The sequence below is a fragment of the Desmodus rotundus genome, chromosome X (assembly GCF_022682495.2).
Source record: "Desmodus rotundus isolate HL8 chromosome X, HLdesRot8A.1, whole genome shotgun sequence".
NCBI lineage: Eukaryota > Metazoa > Chordata > Mammalia > Chiroptera > Phyllostomidae > Desmodus > Desmodus rotundus.
In genome coordinates, this window is record NC_071400.1 from 30,500,025 (window position 1) to 30,517,396 (window position 17,372).

Sequence of the window (17,372 nt, forward strand, 5' to 3'; positions counted from 1 at the left end):
GTAACTTTCTTCAACCGTTAGGGATGGGGGGAGCCAGACAAAGTCTGGCCATCACCAGGAGCAACCAAGCAGTAGGATAAACTTTGGCTCTGGCTTTGCCACACGTTGGAGGCGGGACTACTTGAATGGTATCTCAGGAGAAGGCGATTGGCCCAGTGGGAAATGGAAGGGGCGGGACTAGTCCACTGTTGCCGTGGGTTCTTAGAGCAAGTTGAGGGTTGGCAGCGAGGGGGTGCAGCCTGCGCGGGGCTGCAGCTGGGCGAGGGGCGCACAGGGCGTTGGCACCAGGGTGCGCGCTTACGTCGCCGACTTGGATGCAAGGAGAACGCTTGTGTCATTCAACAGCTCGCCTCGCCGGCCGTAGTCTCGCTGAGCAACGGGGAGCTTTGCTGGTGCAACTGCAGCAGCTGGAAAGAGGCGGCGGCTGCGGCAGACCCACTACCTCAGTGGTAACCTGAGCGGAGACGCAGTGGCTTCTGAGGCTCCGGTAAATGCCCTCAGCTCTGCTTGCGGAGAAAGCGGCCGCGTCCTGCTCCGACCGGCCTGCCTGGCCTACCGGAGCTGTGGGGCCTTGCAGACAGGGCTATCCTGGACCTTCGGTGGGGATTAGGAAGGAGATGCGCAGGAGACCCGGGCCACCCTGTCTGCCCCTGCAGTCAGGTTCTCCAGAGATGCGGCCAGGCTCTTTCCCTGGTCCTCTCCCTTCACCCTAGACCTTGTCTCACCTCCTCTGGCCCTGGCGCGGTACTAGGTGGTGCTTAGGCTGCTGCTCCAGCCGAGGTCACTCAGGGCACCCACCTGGGGTACACTACCAGTGGTATGCCCTTAGGGGAAACTGAAGGTGCCCTCTCCTGTTTGATCCAGAGATGGGGGGCGTTCGCTCTGCGATGGGGACCTTGGCTTCAGGGACGTGTCAAGAGTCTCAGCCTGAGGTTTCTGGTACAGGTACAATCAGACCTTTTCCCATCTGACTAAGGGAGCACGTTTAACCCACAACCTAGGGTCCTGACTTCAGTTGCGGGTGGGCAGTGGAGCTAGGGGAAGAAGCAAGTTGGAGAAGCCCACACTGTAGGAGAAACTGCCATCCCTGAATGCAGAGATATCGTGGAGTACTTGGGTCCCGTGTCTTCTTTATGTTTGGGCTACTGCTTTTTGCAATTTTATTTAAAACCCACAACTACGGGAGAACTTTGCAATGCTGCTAACTCCAAGGAGTGAGTTGTATTGGAAAACCGGGTTCTAGCATGAGAAACTGGTTACCCTTCGGGCCTTTTCATTATCTATTTTTTAGATTGGGAATGAGGTCTCCACTATCATGCCCGTTTTGTACTGTTTTCCTGCCTACCTTTGATCTAACTTTGTAACTTCATGCTGTTGACAATGTGTAAATTTCTACAGCACAACAGGTAGAGAAAACCACTCTATAGGACATTATAGTTGGCCTTCTCAATTTCTGTTTTTTGTTTGCTTTTAAAAGAATAAGACATTCCAGTAGTCACACTTTTTTCTGTGCTTTGTTTGGGAGGGAGGCAATCACTGAAAACACGGGTAACTTGAAGCATGGAGTAACTTGCATGAAGGTATTTTTACTCTGCTTGTTGTTAAGCACAGAGAAGACGTGACAAGGGGAATAGGCCTGCTGGCACTGGTGCCCAAGGGACCCCAGCTGTGCATATCGGAGGATGGGTGGGGCTGACTTGAGGTGGAGTTAACATTTGGGGGACTGGGCCAGCAGAGACCATCTTAGCTCTGGTGGGTCATGCACTTTCCATATAGTACAAGCCAAAGATCACACCTGCAGTTGGCCCATTTATCTGGGTCCCCTATCATACACTTGTGTGGAGAGAGTGGCCTTTTACTGGTTTCATGTGTCATTTCCAGCATCAGAAGGAAAGGTGAGGCACAGAGGTTTGGAAAAGTAGAGATAAGGGTGATGGTGGTGGTGTGTGTGAAGGAGGGAGGGAGGGAGAGAGAGAGAGATTTCCTTTGAACGTTGAAGCAGCTTTCTGCCACAGACACTTGCCACATGTTTATCTTCCCATCATGCACTCCTGCCTTTGCTAGGAAGAGGGACTTTTGCTGAGTTGTTTCAGAGGCAGGGTGGTAGTACGTGTGCAACTCTGATTTAGTGTCCAGTTGGGTCTACGTGAGTGCTATGTTATATCCAACATGCTCCTGGAACTTTAAGAAACTTTGATTAGTCTACATTAGCTGGGAGCTGATGTAGACTAATGCCTGGGGCCCAGTCTGAGCAAATGTGGACCACATGGAATCCAGTCATGCTTTGCTCAGAAAATACAGTAAAAGGGTTGACCCACTTACAGGAGGAGAGGAAGGTCAACCATAGTAATAACAAAGCTCACATTAATTGAGCACTTATTTGGGATTAAGTACTTTATTTGCATCATTTCCCTTAAGCCCTCAAAAATTCTATAAGGTAGGCCCTATTATCATTTTCTGAAGCTCAAAGAAGTTAGACAAATCATCTAGCTTGTCAATGGCAGGGGTGGGATTTGAACCTAGGTCTGCTTGACACCAGCTCTTGAACTCAAAAGCATTTTACTATTTACTGTTGCAGAGAAGGTTTCATAAAAGAGGTGGGAGGGGCCCTGAATCAAGTTCAGCCTTGGATGAGTGTGCTTCAGCCTGCACAATGTTTTAAAAAGCCATTCAATTAGGGGTAAACATTGAAAAACCAAAAGAGTCTTTAAAAAAAAAAATCAGGATTTCCACCTTGTCTTGAAATGCCAGAAGGCCTGGCCTGTATTTCACCTGAGGAAAGTAGAGCTGTGTACTATTGACCCGTTTAGTTGGGGTCTGAGCTAAGGTCATGGCCCCATGATCTTGAGACCTACCTGACCCTGCAGGCTACAGACCCCTACTCTAGGGAAACAAGACCACACTTGCAAGGATTCTAATTCAGGATTAGCTTTTTGTTTTACTTTGTAATTAGGGAATTGTTGGAAATGCGGTAGAACTGACTCTGTGAAATGTAAATAATCTTTACACATGATGCTGTGGACATCACTGGGGAAGGGTTGATGGCCAAGGACTGAGCATTATCCATAAGTGGTACCTGTCCTCCAGGCTGGGGTTTTGATGCCTGCTGTGCTTGGGCCCCAAAGAGACATTCTGGCAAGCCTTGCTATTCTCCTTTAACCTTCATTTGGACTCAGTTTTTCTTTCTGGTGAATACTTGGTGTGTATAGTTTGTGGGTCAAAATGATAACAGTTCAAGGAAAGAAAACAACTCAGAAATGACTACCTAAAAAGTATCCTGTTAAAAAAGGTTAATCTGGAAGTCCCTGAAGTTTCTCCATATGTTCTAGATGGACAGAGAAAAGGCATTTCTGTATTGGTCTTTGGGGTGGAGTTTTTCATTGTGCAGATGTGACCTGCACTGTCAGTCATTTAGCATCTCTGGCTATCTGCCCACCAAATGGTGGCAATACCCCTCCCTACACCAGTTATTGCGACAACTACAACCAGCTCTCTCTGTGCATGTCCCAAGACTCTTGAAGGAGCACTACTAGCACATTGAAAACTACTGAAGCATATTCCCCAAAATTCCAGCACTCTTTTCATGTGAAGGAGCATTAAAACCATTATCAATATTCTGTGGTCCACAGTATCTTATGCTTCTGATGGCATTCACCATTTATTTCCTCAGATTCCAGTTAATTGTCTTAATTTCTTTCTCTTTCTAGTCTCCGTTATCTGAGAGTGACTCATTATTGTGTCCCCTGAAGAGTCTTACACAGAATACATGCTTGGTACGTACACCTGATTGATCTCCAAGTTCACTGATTAGTGTTGATAGCTCTAGGAGCCTGAAAGAACAAAAAAGTCTGCATTAGCATTGCACAATTCATGTTTATGTTCTATTATTACTATTTTCACTACTATGTTCCAGGCACTGTTCTAGGCTCTGGAGATGAAATGGTAAACCAGGCAGATGCAGTCCCTTCCCTGATGGAATTTGCAGACTGGGGGTAGAGATGGCAGACATAAAAAACATTAACAAGTACCCATGTTAATTTGATCATTTTGTTGTTATGGTGAAAGTGAAATGGGCTGACATGCTACAACATACAATATGGCAAGGGTGGGAGCAGTGCTGTTTAAGACTGTGTTCAGGGAAGACTTCTCTGGGCCATGTGTGAAACATGAGAAGGAACCAGCCATGAGAAAATCTTGGGGGAGAGAGCACTTCAGCTGGAGGGAACCACAAGTGCAAAGGCCCTGAGGAGTGATCTCACCTTTAACTGGAACATAGTCAACAAAAGAAAAAAGCAAACAAAATATAACCAGAGACATTGAAGTTAAGAACAATCTAACAATAGCCGGGGGGGGGGCAGTGGGAAGAGGGGATTACAGGAACTACTATAAAGGACACATGGACAAAACCAAGGGGGAGGGTGGAGGTGGGGGAGGGAGGTGGGTTCAGCTGGGGTGGGGTGGAGGGATGGGGAGAAAAGGCAGACAACTGTAATTGAATAACAATAAAAATAAAAAAAATAAAAAAGAACAGTAAAAAAGCCAATATGACTGGGATGGACAGAACAGGGCAGTAGGGAACAAAATGAGTTGAAAGAGATGGGTAGGGGACCACATTTTGAGCATAAGCAGTTTGGATTTTGTTCAAAGCATGGTGGGAAGCCACTGGAGGATTTTGAACAGAGGAGTGACACAATCTGAATTAAGGTTTTCAAAAAAAAGCATTATAGCTGTTGTGTAGCATAGATTCTCTGGGGTAAGGATGGAAGAAGGGAGTGCAGTATGGGAGGCTGTTGCAGTAATCCAGGTTAGAGGTGATGGTGGCTTAGAGCTGGAGAGTAGCAGTGAAGATGGAGGTGGATTTGGAACGTGTGGTAAATAAAGGTGGAGCCAAATGGACTTGCTGAAGGATAAAATCTCGGGGAAGGGAGCAGAACTCCTGGCTTTGAGCTTGAGAATGTGGGTGGAGGGTGGGTCTGTTGGGGAGATGGGAATCACTGGGTGACTTCCAAGAGCTCTCTTGCACTTGTTAGGTTGAGATGTGAATGAAACATTCTGCTTGGAGACGTTGAAGAAGCAGTTGAATATCAATGTAATGGTTGGCTGGAGCTTCACCCTATATAAAAATTAAATGCAAATTAAAGCCACCTTAAGTTGCCATTATATACTAATAAAAGTAGCAGAAATAGAAATGATAGTGATCCAATGTCAGCAGGGCTGCAATGGGCTGCATGGGAATCGGGCATTTAATACTGCTGATACCATGATAAGTCAACCAAATCCTTCAGGAGAACAGTTTGATAATATGTAATAAGCCATATGAACTTATTCCTACCCTTTGACATGGTAATATATGTTGACATGGAAATCATTTTGTTAATCCTCACCCGGGGATATGTTTATTGATTTTAGAGAGAGAGGAAGAGGAGAGAGAGACAAACAGAGACATCGATCAGTTTTTTCCTGTATGCATCCTGACGTGGGATTGAACCCGCAACCTAGGTATGTGTCCTGACTGGGGATTGAATCACAACCTTGTAACCTTTTGGTATACAAAGCGATTCTCCAACTAACTAAGCCACCCAACCAGGGCTAGAAATTGTTTTGTTTTTTTTTTTTTAATTTGGACAAAGATTTTCATAGTGGTACCCTTTCTTTTACTAGTATAGAGTAGTACTGGTACTCTTTTGGAAAGAGTAGTGCTCTTTCAGAATAAAGAATTGGAGCCCTGGCCTGCATAGCTCTGTTGGTTGGGGCATCCTCCCATAGTACCTGAAAGGGTCGGTGGTTCAATTCCCAGTCAGGGCACATGCCCAGGTTGTGGGCTCAATCCCCTGCTGGGGCGCATGCGTTGATGTTCCTCTCTTTCTCCCCCTTCTCCTCTCTCTTGAATGAGAATAAAATAAACCTTTAAAAATAATTGGAAAATACAAATTCCTATGAAGATGGAATATCTAACCAAGTATATAGTAACTCTGCAGAGTCTCTGTAGCATTCTGTCTATATAGAATTTCTACAGAAATTTGTTATAGTCATGAAAAATGAGAAATGTGTTCACAATATCAATATCTGAATTTATCAAGCAGGTACAAAAACCAAATCACGATCTATAACTACACTGTGTAAATCTCAATGCTGTTCATACAGAAAATTGTAAATATACAGTTGTCTTACTTTTCAAACCACTTCATCCACTGTTTTTTAAACACAGCAAAGCAATACAATATTTATTCACCATCTCCAACAACAAAGCTTTGGAACTAGGAAACAACCCTTTTGTAGAAAGCAATCTCCTTCCCACCGGGACCTGGTTATTGTTCACAAATACAAAGTACACAGAACATCTGCTTTATGTGAACAAATTTTAAAACATAGCTAGAGATATACCCCATTCTGTAAAGTATTTTAGGCAGTTAAGAAGGCTTGTACCATCAAGCCTGTTAAATAAGATTCTTCTTGTACTGTCTTTTGGATAAACTGCCGATATCTACCTATATGTATAAGAATCCCCTCCTAGGAAGAATGAATTTGATTCTCCTTCAGTACAGGACAAAAATAAATAAACACATGTAACCTTGGAACTTACAGGAATTTTAAACGGTCTCTGAATATGAAACAAAACAAAGCAAAGCAAAGGGGAATTACAACTTTTTAACCGAGTGCTGCTACCCCACCTCTGGCACAGCAAAAAACAAGGCTGTATTGTGCAGAGAGAAAGGTGAAAGTGGTAACAACAGCAAGGATAGAAACTCAAACCAGAGAAGAAAACAAAGAGAAAGTTAATAAAATGTGCTTTGAGTGCTGCTGGAGATACAACTGGCACAAGGCTCACAGGTCCTTCTTCAATACAATACTTCCAAACTCCAATGAAGCAACATTTTTAGAAATACCTGCATTTTCCCCAAGTCTACCCTCAAATTATCTGTAAGCCAACACACATGGAAATTACTCACATTTTGCTACACTGAGGATACACTGCCAATAGGAGGTCCCGAAGTATGCAACCATACCCCCATAATGGGAGGTCACATTCCAATTTAGTGACATCATCCTGTTCATCTTCAAAGTTATTTTCTACCAGTACCTCAGTTCTATTTCAATACTAGAGCTGTCCCTGGGGCTAGAGGTGCAGTGATTGAGAGCTCTCCTTTGGCTCAGATCAGGGAAGAAAATAATTGCTCTAGATGTTCTATAGTGGAGCATATGGAACACACCAACCTCTAGACAGACTATTTCTATAACCTTACACATAAAGGCTACATATGCAGTACACTTGAAAAGGTAGGAACCAGTACATTTTCACGGGTAATGTATCCTCTTTTTCAGGTTCATCTTCTCCAGTTCTGACCTTAAAAGGCAATTTCTTACAATTCTGAATCCAGAAACACAATGTTCCCCATACCCTTAAACACACTGATTTGTTCACCACTAGTCCAACAAAATCATGTTCCAAACCTCAGCTCAAGAGCTCCGTAAGAAAAGCTTCCTTGACCCCTCTACGTGGACCTCTGTTTTGTCCCAACTTCATCACAGGCGTTCCTCTAAACAGGATAATTACATTGTATTGGTATTTCTTTATCTTAAGAGAATATACCATCCTTTAACTCCCAGTATTCCCAGACCTTCCTCAGTACCTGCCTGCACACGGCAAGTATTAAAAAAGATGTTTGACAAATGAAAAGATTATTTTTTCCAACAGTAACACAAAATGACAAAATACTGTTCATCAATAATCATATACAGCCCTGGCTAGTATAGCTCAGTAGATTGAGTGCCAGCGTGCGAAACAAGGGGTCACTGGTTCAATTCCCAGTCAGGGCATATGCCTGTGTTGCGGGCCAGGTCCCCAGTGGGGGACATGTGAGATACAACCACACATTAATGTTTCTCTACCTCGCTTTCTCCCTCCCTTCCCCTCTCTAGATATAAATAAGTAAAATCTTCAAAAAAAAAAAAAAAACAAGCAATCATATACACAACCCTGGCCAGTATGATACTGGGTGGGTGTTCTGCAAACTGGAAGGGTCACCAGTTCAATTCCAGGTCATAGTACATGCCTGGGTTGCGGGTTCAGTCCCCTGTAGCAGCATGTACAAGAAACAACCGATCAATGTTTCTCTCTCACATCAATGTTTGTCTCCCTCTCCTTCTCTCTCCCTCCCCATCCCAGAATCAATAAAAAGAAAAAAGTCATACACACATACCTAATATCCTAGCTGTTCATTCTACATTCTTGTTATTTTTTGTTATTTATTGCATTTCATCCACTTTTGACTTTGTTACTCTTTTCTCTAGTAGTGTTCTCTTGTCAAGATGGCACAACAGCAGTCCACCATGAAGAGTTGACATGAATTGTGACTTCTCCAGTCTTTCCTCCCTTGAGCACGTTTTCACCATAAGGTATTGGGTAACGTTCTATTCTGCAGGGCTTGTATTCAAATAAGTTTACCTTGGTATTTTAAAAAGGTTGGGAAATACTGCTCTCCCAGAAACTACTTAGTAGTGCCAAGCATGGCCCCATGTAAACGCTGCTTTTGCCCTGTAGGTGGCGACTTGTGGGCAGGAAGTTTGCTGGCAATTTTCAGATTGGGAAGATAAAACAGAAAGGTAACAGTGATGACTTCATGATATGCATTTCCCACAAGTTACATTCTGACTATTGAGTGAGTGAGGCAAAAGTACGGAATATAGCCAGCCACATTCCTTTAAATCCCTGATAGCTTTTGTGTTTTTAGTGTGAAGAAGAGAAAATAATGAGTCTACTTCAGTAATATTGTAGTAAATTAATCCAAGTTATAAATTGATATTCCTGGTCGGAAGTGTCTGAAGAGACATATTCTACAACAAAGATGCTCCTGGTGCTAACAAAGGGGCAAAAGACCAAAAGATTGGTCAGCCAGGGCTGCGACTGCCCTGTGTATATTTTAAAAATTACTCCCTCCCTTGCCGTCATGGAGCGACTCCCATACTCACCAGCAGACTTATGTAAATGCACTTGTGCAGAAAGGCTTAACACCTCTCTTTACGTTAATTTATTTTTTAAACAATTTTTAAAGTTTTGTTTGTTTTTTAGAGAGAGGGGGAGGGTCTAGAGAGAAAGAGAGCGAGAGAAACGTCAATGTGTGGTTGCCTGTCACGTGCCCCCTACTGGGGACCTGGCCTGCAACCCAGGTATGTGCTCTGACTGGGAATTGAACTGGCCACACTTTGCTTTGCAGTCTGGCGCTCAATCCACGGAGCCACACCAGTCAGGGCTATTTTTATTAGCCTTGGAAAGTTAATTTCACAAACATTATCAATAAAGGAAACATTAGTATTATCTTTTAAAATAGGGAAGTAAAAATTGAAAATAAAGTTGCCCAGAAATGAATTAACATGATTCTGGTTTTCTGCATTTCAAGATCAAAATTTCCCATTCTAAACTCTACTTTAGAGCAGGATTTCTTTGAACAGTAGTAGAAGAGGTTTGCTCTCAGTAGAACGCTCATATTTCATGGTCACAAATTCATCATTGCTAAATGGCTGCAGATCTCCAAAAGTCCCTTTCTTTCTGTTTCCAAAGCCCACAGTGCCCCCAATAAACCCTTTAGGACCATCTTAACTAGGGAATTTAGTCATATGGTGGGCCTTATCTTGGCTATATCATATTATTACAATACTGAGAGGGCCACTCATTTTAATAATGTGATTTCAAATTTTTTCAAGATCAGAATGTATGGTCAGCCTCGGCTTTAAAATTGCTTTTCAGGTTAATGATGTGTCAGAACACATGAATGTTTATCCAAGACCTGTTGACTGAAGAGCCAGAGAATAGTTCTGTTTGGTCAAGACTTCCTAGGATTCTGTACTAGCAAAGAATTTGACAATTGGCTAGGTTGATTTGACCCAAATACACCTTGGCTGCCTCATTAACTATAAAAATATGTTGATATAATTTTATACATCTTAAATGCTTACAAAATGACTAATTTTAAGGTTCAAAGGCCTGGAGAAAAAGAAAATTAGCAAAGAACTACTTTGAAAGATGATGTTGAGTTGTGCAGGTGGTCCTATGTTTTTCACTGTTTTTTAAAAAGTGTCTTATTCAAATGTTCTTGCTGGCACTCTGACAGCACATATTTATGAAAGTGAGAAAAAGGGAGAGAGAATGAATGGTGGGTATTTTACTTACAACTCAAATACTTTTAAAGTTTTAAAGTTATATTTCTGATAGTAAAAAACAAACCCCCAGATGTACCAGGAATCTCTGTAATATCTTATGAAATGAAAGAAGATATTGGAGTGACCTTGGATTCAGACTCCACAGAATGTGTTGAATTTTCACTGCAGCTTAAAACAACCATTTTAGGCTTGTGAGAACATCTCAAGATTGTTTCCTTTTCTCTCTTCTCTTATTCTACTGTTATTGAAGTAAGCTGTGCTACTAGGTATAGAGGCAAGGAAGATGAGGTAGAGAGATGATTAGAGAAAGCAGACATATTCTCTGAAAATCTCTTAGAAAAGTTCTGGCATGGGTAGCATGTTGAGTGAAATGTTTTTGTACAGCTGTGTACACAAGATACTGCTGGAATGCACACTGTAAACATTATTGAATAACTATAATTTTTTAAGGTTGGAGAAACTTTCATTTGCCTCTGCAAAGATATTAAAGAATAAGCGATTTCAATGGTGTTGTTTTAATCAGGTGATAAGAAAGATATGTGTATGTGGTGGTAGGGGGTTGGGGAGGTCATAGAAGAACATAACAGAACAGAGGAATAGTTAAACATGTTTAGTTAAAATTTAAGTTTTTGGCCCTGGCTGGTGTGGCTCAGTGGATTGAGTGCCAGCTTGCAAACCAAAGGGTTGCGGGTTCAATTCCCAGTCAGTACACATGCCTGGGTTGCAGGCCAGGTCCCCAGTAGGGGGCACATGAGAGGCAACCACACATTGATGTTTCTCTCCCTCTCTTTCTCCCTCCCTTCCCCTCTATCTATAAATAAATGAATAAAATATTTTTAAAAATAATAAAATTTAAGTTTTTGATAATACACAGAGGCTATAACTTTGGCTTTTGGCATTCTTTGCCATCAAGGCTTGGTTTATACTAGGCTCTTAAACCTTTGTTGAATAATCAATGCATATGACAATGATTGGTGAAAATGATGGGAAAATGTTTAATGAATCCTCCCATTGCTCTGAACTGAAACACAGACATATTAAAAGTGAATTTAGAGGGTTAATTAGGTTGTTCTAAGGAATCAGTTTTAAGTCATAGCATAACTTGGTCTCAGTGATTCCACCTCTTTTGGTATATGTACCTACTAAATAATGTAACTAATTTAAAAAAGATTATTTAAAAATATGTTTATTTTGTTTAAATGAGGTTAAAAACAGGGATTGTGCAGGGATAAGAGCACAGACCATTTTAGATCTATTTTCAAGAGCAAAGTAGGGCCCTGTGTAGCTTTAACTACATTCAAGGATTAGCACACTGGAATTTGGAGTTGAGAAAGTATCCTTATTTAGAATAAAGCATATCTTAAAGTTGAGTGTTGGATGTCACTGAGTATTTCCAGAAACATCTGTCTGTTATTACTGTAAGATAAATCGGCTATGACTTAAACATTCTGCAGCCAGATCAGCGGTTGCTGGGAGTGGGAGAAGGATTATACACGGGCACGAGGAAAACTTTTTGGGGTGATGAGCATTTTCATTATCTTCACTGTGGTGATGGTTTCATAGGTGTGTATACATATGTCAAAATTCATTAAAATGTACACTTTTGGTTACCATTATCAATTTAAATGTACACTTTATGTTACCATATATCAACTATGTTTGAATTAAGCAGTTCTTACAAATAACTTCATGCATCTAGTGTTAAACTGGCCAACTGCTCTTTTGTTATTAAAAATCCTTTTCGAATCTCACAGGGTTCAGTCCTGACTCACACAATCTGTGGTTATGGGTTCAGATGCCTCTCGGCATTTACAATGACGGCAGATAGAGGGGATATCTAATGGTGGAGGGAGTTGCTATTGTATTACTCAGTTTTGATCATTTTTTGTGCAAGTATATATTACCAGTTGTGAATTGCTTCCTCTTAATAGTTTGCTATTATGTGAGTTAACTCTTTTCAATAGAAGAAATTAATACAAAATTAACATGTTTATTGTAAACATTCAAAAACTGAAGCAACGAGATGTATTCAAGAAGGTAAAATGGGAAAGTCCATTCCTCTCCTACACTTCCATTCCATTCCCCAGGGGAAATATTGTTGACAATTTGATGTACATCTTTCCAGACTTTATATGTAGAGGGGTGTCTCAAAAGATAATTTTCCTCCCACTTTCTAAGTTCTTCTAGATGGGTTAATAATGATATTAACGTGAGACAGATTAACAGGAGAAAATGTCCAAATTTAATTACAGATTTACATTTGGGGCCCTCACAAGCTACAAGACCAGAAGACAACATTGGGCAGTTGAGGTTTAGTGCTTTTTTGGACAAAGGAGAAGGGGAACAGAACAGAGGTATGGCACTTCAAAGGTAAAGTAGGCAATTTACAGGTAGACAAAGAGCAAATATGTGGTAAACAAATTCTTGGTGGGCCACTCAGAAACAATACACAGACGAGAGTCTACCAAACAGGCTTTGCTAGATTTCTCCCTGTCTGCCACATTTAGTTTATATTGTGATGTTAAGGAGATGCTCCCTTCCTTTAAGCAGGATTTTCTATCTGTGTTCCTGTAGACAGGTAAGGGGGTGGGTGGGTCAAAGGTTCTTTCTGAGTCTTTTGTTTTTGAATAACCAGCTTAAAATCAGTATCCCAAATGGCTCATTTTGGGGTAGAAAAGCTTTGGTTCCTCTCATGTGTTTTATATTGCTTATATTTATTATATTACATTTATAAGAGCAAGATCATATTACATATTATTATTATTATGCAACTTTTTATTTTTCCCTCCAAAAATACCATGGGTACCCTTCCCTGTCAGGAAGCACAGATCTACCCTATCTTCTCTCCCCTCTTCCCTTTCTTCCTTCTTTTCTTCTTTGTTCTCTCCTACTTCTCTCCACCTCCTCCTCCTCCCTCTCCCACACCTTCTTCTTCATTTTTTTTTGTTTGTTTTGGGCCTGTTGCAAAAGCACCACAATGGGAATTATCACTATTGTGCACCTATATGTCAGGTACTATCAAGTTGATGTTCAGTGACCTGGCAGAAGTTGCCAATGACATTGCTGTAGTATTGAAGCCACGACATATGTAAAAAGCTTACTTCTTGGTACATACTATGTCCTCAGGAATTTTTAAAAATAAGATGAAAAAATTAGTTCTTTATTCTAGAAGAGTATTTTAAGATGAAATATTGATAAACATTTAATTTTAAGATCTCAAGCCCATGAACAACTGGAGAAGATATCAAAAGAACAAATATTTATTTTGTTATTGTTGTTGCTGTTGGGAATCAGGAATTTGAGTTGAGGATTTTAAGGGAAGCCAGTTTTTTTGTTTTTAAAAACAATTGGCTCGGAGAACCAAGATGGCGGCGTAGGTAGACACACTGCGCCTCCTCGCACAACCAGAACTGACCGAGAATCGAACAGCAAGGGGGACCAACACCAAGAAAATAGAAAATAAACATTCATCCAGACTGGTAGGAGGGGCGGAGACGGGCACCGGGGTGGAGAGGACTAGCGTGGCTGTGGCGGGACTGAGACTGGCGGAGTGTGGGACAAATGGCGCAGGCAGTCTGAGCACTAGCAGACCCTGTGGCCCGACATTTGCACAGATAAACCCAGAGGGCCGGACTCAGAGTGGCGGAGAGTGGGGCAGGCAGAGCAGCGGGTAGCACCCCGCGGCACCACATTCGCCCACAGATAAACCGGACGAACGGGGAGAGAAGCAGACCGTGTAACCCAGGGCTCTAGCTCAGGGAAATAAAGACTCAAACCTCTGATTGAAAGCGCCCCTGGGGGTTGGGGCGGCAGGAGAGACTCCCAGCCTCACGGGAGAGGTTGTTGGAGAGACCCACAGGGGCCTAGAGTGTGCACAGGCCCACCCACTCGGGTACCAGCACCAGAGGGGCCCAGTTTGATTGTGGGTATTGGAGTGAAAGATTGAAATCCAGAGGAGAGTGAGGCGGGCGCCATTGCTCCCACTCGGCCCCTCCCCCACGTACAGCGTCACAGCGCAGCGACCAGCATTACCCCGCCCTGGTGAACACCTAAGGCTCCGCCCCTTAAAGTAACAGACGTGCCAAGACAAACAAACAAACAAAAAAATGGCCCAAATGACAGAACACTTCAAAGCTCCAGAAAAAATACAACTAAGCGACGAAGAGATAGCCAACCTATCGGATGCACAGTTCAAAGCACTGGTTATCAATATGCTCACAGACTTGGTTGAATCTATTCGAAAAACAGATGAAAAAATGAAGCCTATGCTAAGAGAAACAAAGGGAAATGTACAGGGAACCAATAGTGATGAGAAGGAAACTGGGACTGAAATCAATGGTGTGGACCAGAAGGAAGAAACGAACATCCAACCAGAAAAGAATGAAGAAACAAGAACTTGGAAAAATGAGGAGAGGCTTAGGAACCTCCAGGACGCCTTGAAACGTTCCAACATCCGAATTATAGGGGTGCCAAAAGGAGAAGAGGAAGAACAAAAAATCGAAAACTTATTTGAACAAATAATGAAGGAGAACTTCCCTAATCTGGCAAAGGAAATAGACTTCCAGGAAGTCCAGGAAGCTCAGAGAGTCCCAAAGAAGCTGGACCCAAGGAGGAACACGCCAAGGCACATCATAATTACATTACCCAAGATTAAACGCAAGGACCTACATCCAAGATTACTGTATCCAGCAAAGCTATCACTTAGAATGGAAGGGAAGATAAAGTGCTTCTCAGATAAGGTCAAGTTAAAGAAGTTCATCATCACCAAGCCCTTATTATATGAAATGTTAAAGGGAGTTACCTAAGAAAAAGAAGATCAAAAATAAGAACAGTAAAAATGACAGCAAACTCACAGTTATTAACGGCCATACATAAAACAAAAACGAGAGCAAACTAGGCAAACAACTAGAACATGAGGGTTGTCATTAAGGGAGTGGGAGGGGGAGGGGGGGGAAGGTACAGAGAATAAGTAGCATAGATGATAGGTGGAAAATAGACAGGGGGAGGGTAAAAATAGTGTAGGAAATTTAGAAGCCAAAGAACTTATAAGTATGACCTATGGACATGAACTATAGGGGGGGAATGTGGGAGGGAGGGGGGCGGGCAGGATGGAGTGAAGTGGGGGGGGGGGGAAAATGGGACAACTGTAATAGCATAATCAATAAATATATTTAAAAAAAAAAAAAAAAAAAAAAAAACAATTGGCTCCTCTTGGGAAAGTTAGAAAATAATGTTTCCTAATCAAGGTGTAGAATCGTCTCACTGGAGAAATGACTGTGAAAACATAAACTATAAAGCAGAGGTTATGGACTGGCAAGCCAATGAGGCCTGCAGATATGTTTATTCACACTTCACAGTGCTTTTAAATTGTGTTGATTGCTAACATCTGAAAGTCAAATTTCACCTAAAGACATTTATCTCTGTCTTCTCTGAAATAATAAGACTCTCTGGCCCTGGCTGGTGTGGCTCAGTGGACTGAGCGCTGGCCTGTGAACCAAAGGATCACTGGTTCAATTCCCAATCAGGGCACGTGCCTGGGTTGCAGGCCAGGTCCCAAGTGAGGGGCATGTAAGAGGCAACCACACATTCTCTCCCTCTCTTTCTCCCTCCTTTCCCCTCTCTCTAAAGATAAATAAATACATAAAATATTTTTTAAAAACACTATCTGGCCACACTAGGCCCTCCTTCTCTCATTGCAGCTAGAGCTGAGGAGCAATGCCCCTTTAGATGCAACATGTCCCTCAGTCTCTGTCAGCATTTTTTGCCCCCTGAGACCATCTTGTTGTTCATGTGGTCGTTAAGTTGTGACCCTTGCTGTTGAATTTACTGCTTATTTTTGCTTCCATGTGAAATGGAAATGATAGCCAACTTTTAATGTAAAAAAAATACAGTAGTACGTCAAACACTATAAAATGGTATTTGACTCATTTCTGTACATGTTTGACAAGAACTTCATTTATACACTTCAGGAAATCAGAGAGAGCTGGCTAAAATACAGAAACTTGTTCTATTCTGTAGAAGTCAACCTTGTGAAGGGTATAAGGCATATCTTTAATCTCAAAAAATTGATGATTTTCAGTAGTCTTTGTGAGTTTAATCTTAAGTAGAATAAGAAATTGAAGTTTTTTGTAATTTTTTTTTCTTTTTTAGAGAAGGGTGAAGGGAAGGAGAAGGAGAGGGAGAAAAACATCCATGTGTGAGAGAGACATCTATCAGCTGCCTCTTGCACACCTCCAACCAGGGCCCTGGCCTGCAACCCAGGCAGGTGCCCCTGGCCAGGAATTGATCTGGAATCTCTTCGGTTTGCAGGCTGGTGCTTAATACACTGAGCCACACCAGCCAGGGCAAAATGAAATCAATTTATATTGAGCATAACTTTATTATTTTTAAGTACATTTTATTGATTACACTATTACAGTTGTCCCAGTTTTTTCCCCTTTGCCCCCCTCTGCCCAGTACCTCCATTCCCTCCAGCAATCAACCCCTTACTTCATGTCCATGGGATGTGCATATCAGTTCTTTGGCTTCTCCATTTCTTATACTATTCTTAACCTCCCCCTGTCTATTTTCTACCTACCATTTGTGCTTCTTATTCCTTGTACCTTTCCCCCATTATCTCCCCTCCCTCTCCCCCACTGATAACCTTCCATGTGACCTCCATTTCTGTCATTCTGTTCCTGTTCTAGTTGTTTGCTTAGTTTGTTTTTGGTTTTGTTTTTTTAGGGTCAGTTGTTGATAGTTGTGAGTTTGTTGTCATTTTACTGTTCATATTTTTGATCTTCTTTTTCTTAGATGAGTCCCTTTAACATTTCATATAATAAGGGCTTGGTGATGATGAACTCCTTTAACTTGACCTTATCTGGGAAGCACTTTATCTGCCCTTCCATTCTAAATAATAGCTTTGCTGGACAGAGTAATCTTTGTTGTAGGTCCTTGCTTTTCATCACTTTGAATACTTCTTGCCAGTCCCTTCTAGCCTGCAAAATTTCTTTTGAGAAATCAACTAATAGTCTTATGGGAACTCCTTTGTAGGTAACTCACTGCTTTTGTCTTGCTGCTTTCTAGATTCTCTCTTTATCATTAACCTTTGGCATTTTAATTATGATGTGCCTTGCTGAGGCCCTCCTTGTGTCCAACTTGTTTGGGACTCTGGGTTTCCTGGATGTGTATGTCTATTTCCTTCGCCAGACTGGGGAAGTTTTCCTTCATTATTT

The 17,372-nt window shown here is 41.9% G+C and overlaps 1 protein-coding gene across 8 annotated transcripts in view; it reads left to right on the forward strand.

Annotated features, from left to right (window-relative positions):
* The first annotated feature begins 222 nt into the window (after positions 1–222).
* Positions 223–17,372, forward strand: part of LOC112310639 (A-kinase anchor protein 17B) — a 35,007-nt gene continuing 17,857 nt past the window's right edge. The window contains exons 1-5 of one of the 8 annotated variants that reach the window (XM_053917520.1): positions 223–487; positions 3,708–3,773; positions 8,293–8,351; positions 8,543–8,604; positions 12,411–12,512. Coding sequence is in view for 5 of the 8 variants with exons in the window: in XM_045201005.2 (XP_045056940.2) it covers positions 8,345–8,351; positions 12,411–12,512 (109 nt within the window). In the remaining 3 variants the exon portion in view is untranslated. Of the gene's footprint in view, positions 488–3,707; positions 3,774–8,292; positions 8,398–8,542; positions 8,605–12,410; positions 12,513–17,372 lie in introns of all 8 variants that reach the window. The other 7 variants (XM_045201008.2, XM_045201005.2, XM_053917519.1 and 4 more) reach the window with 7 other exon arrangements.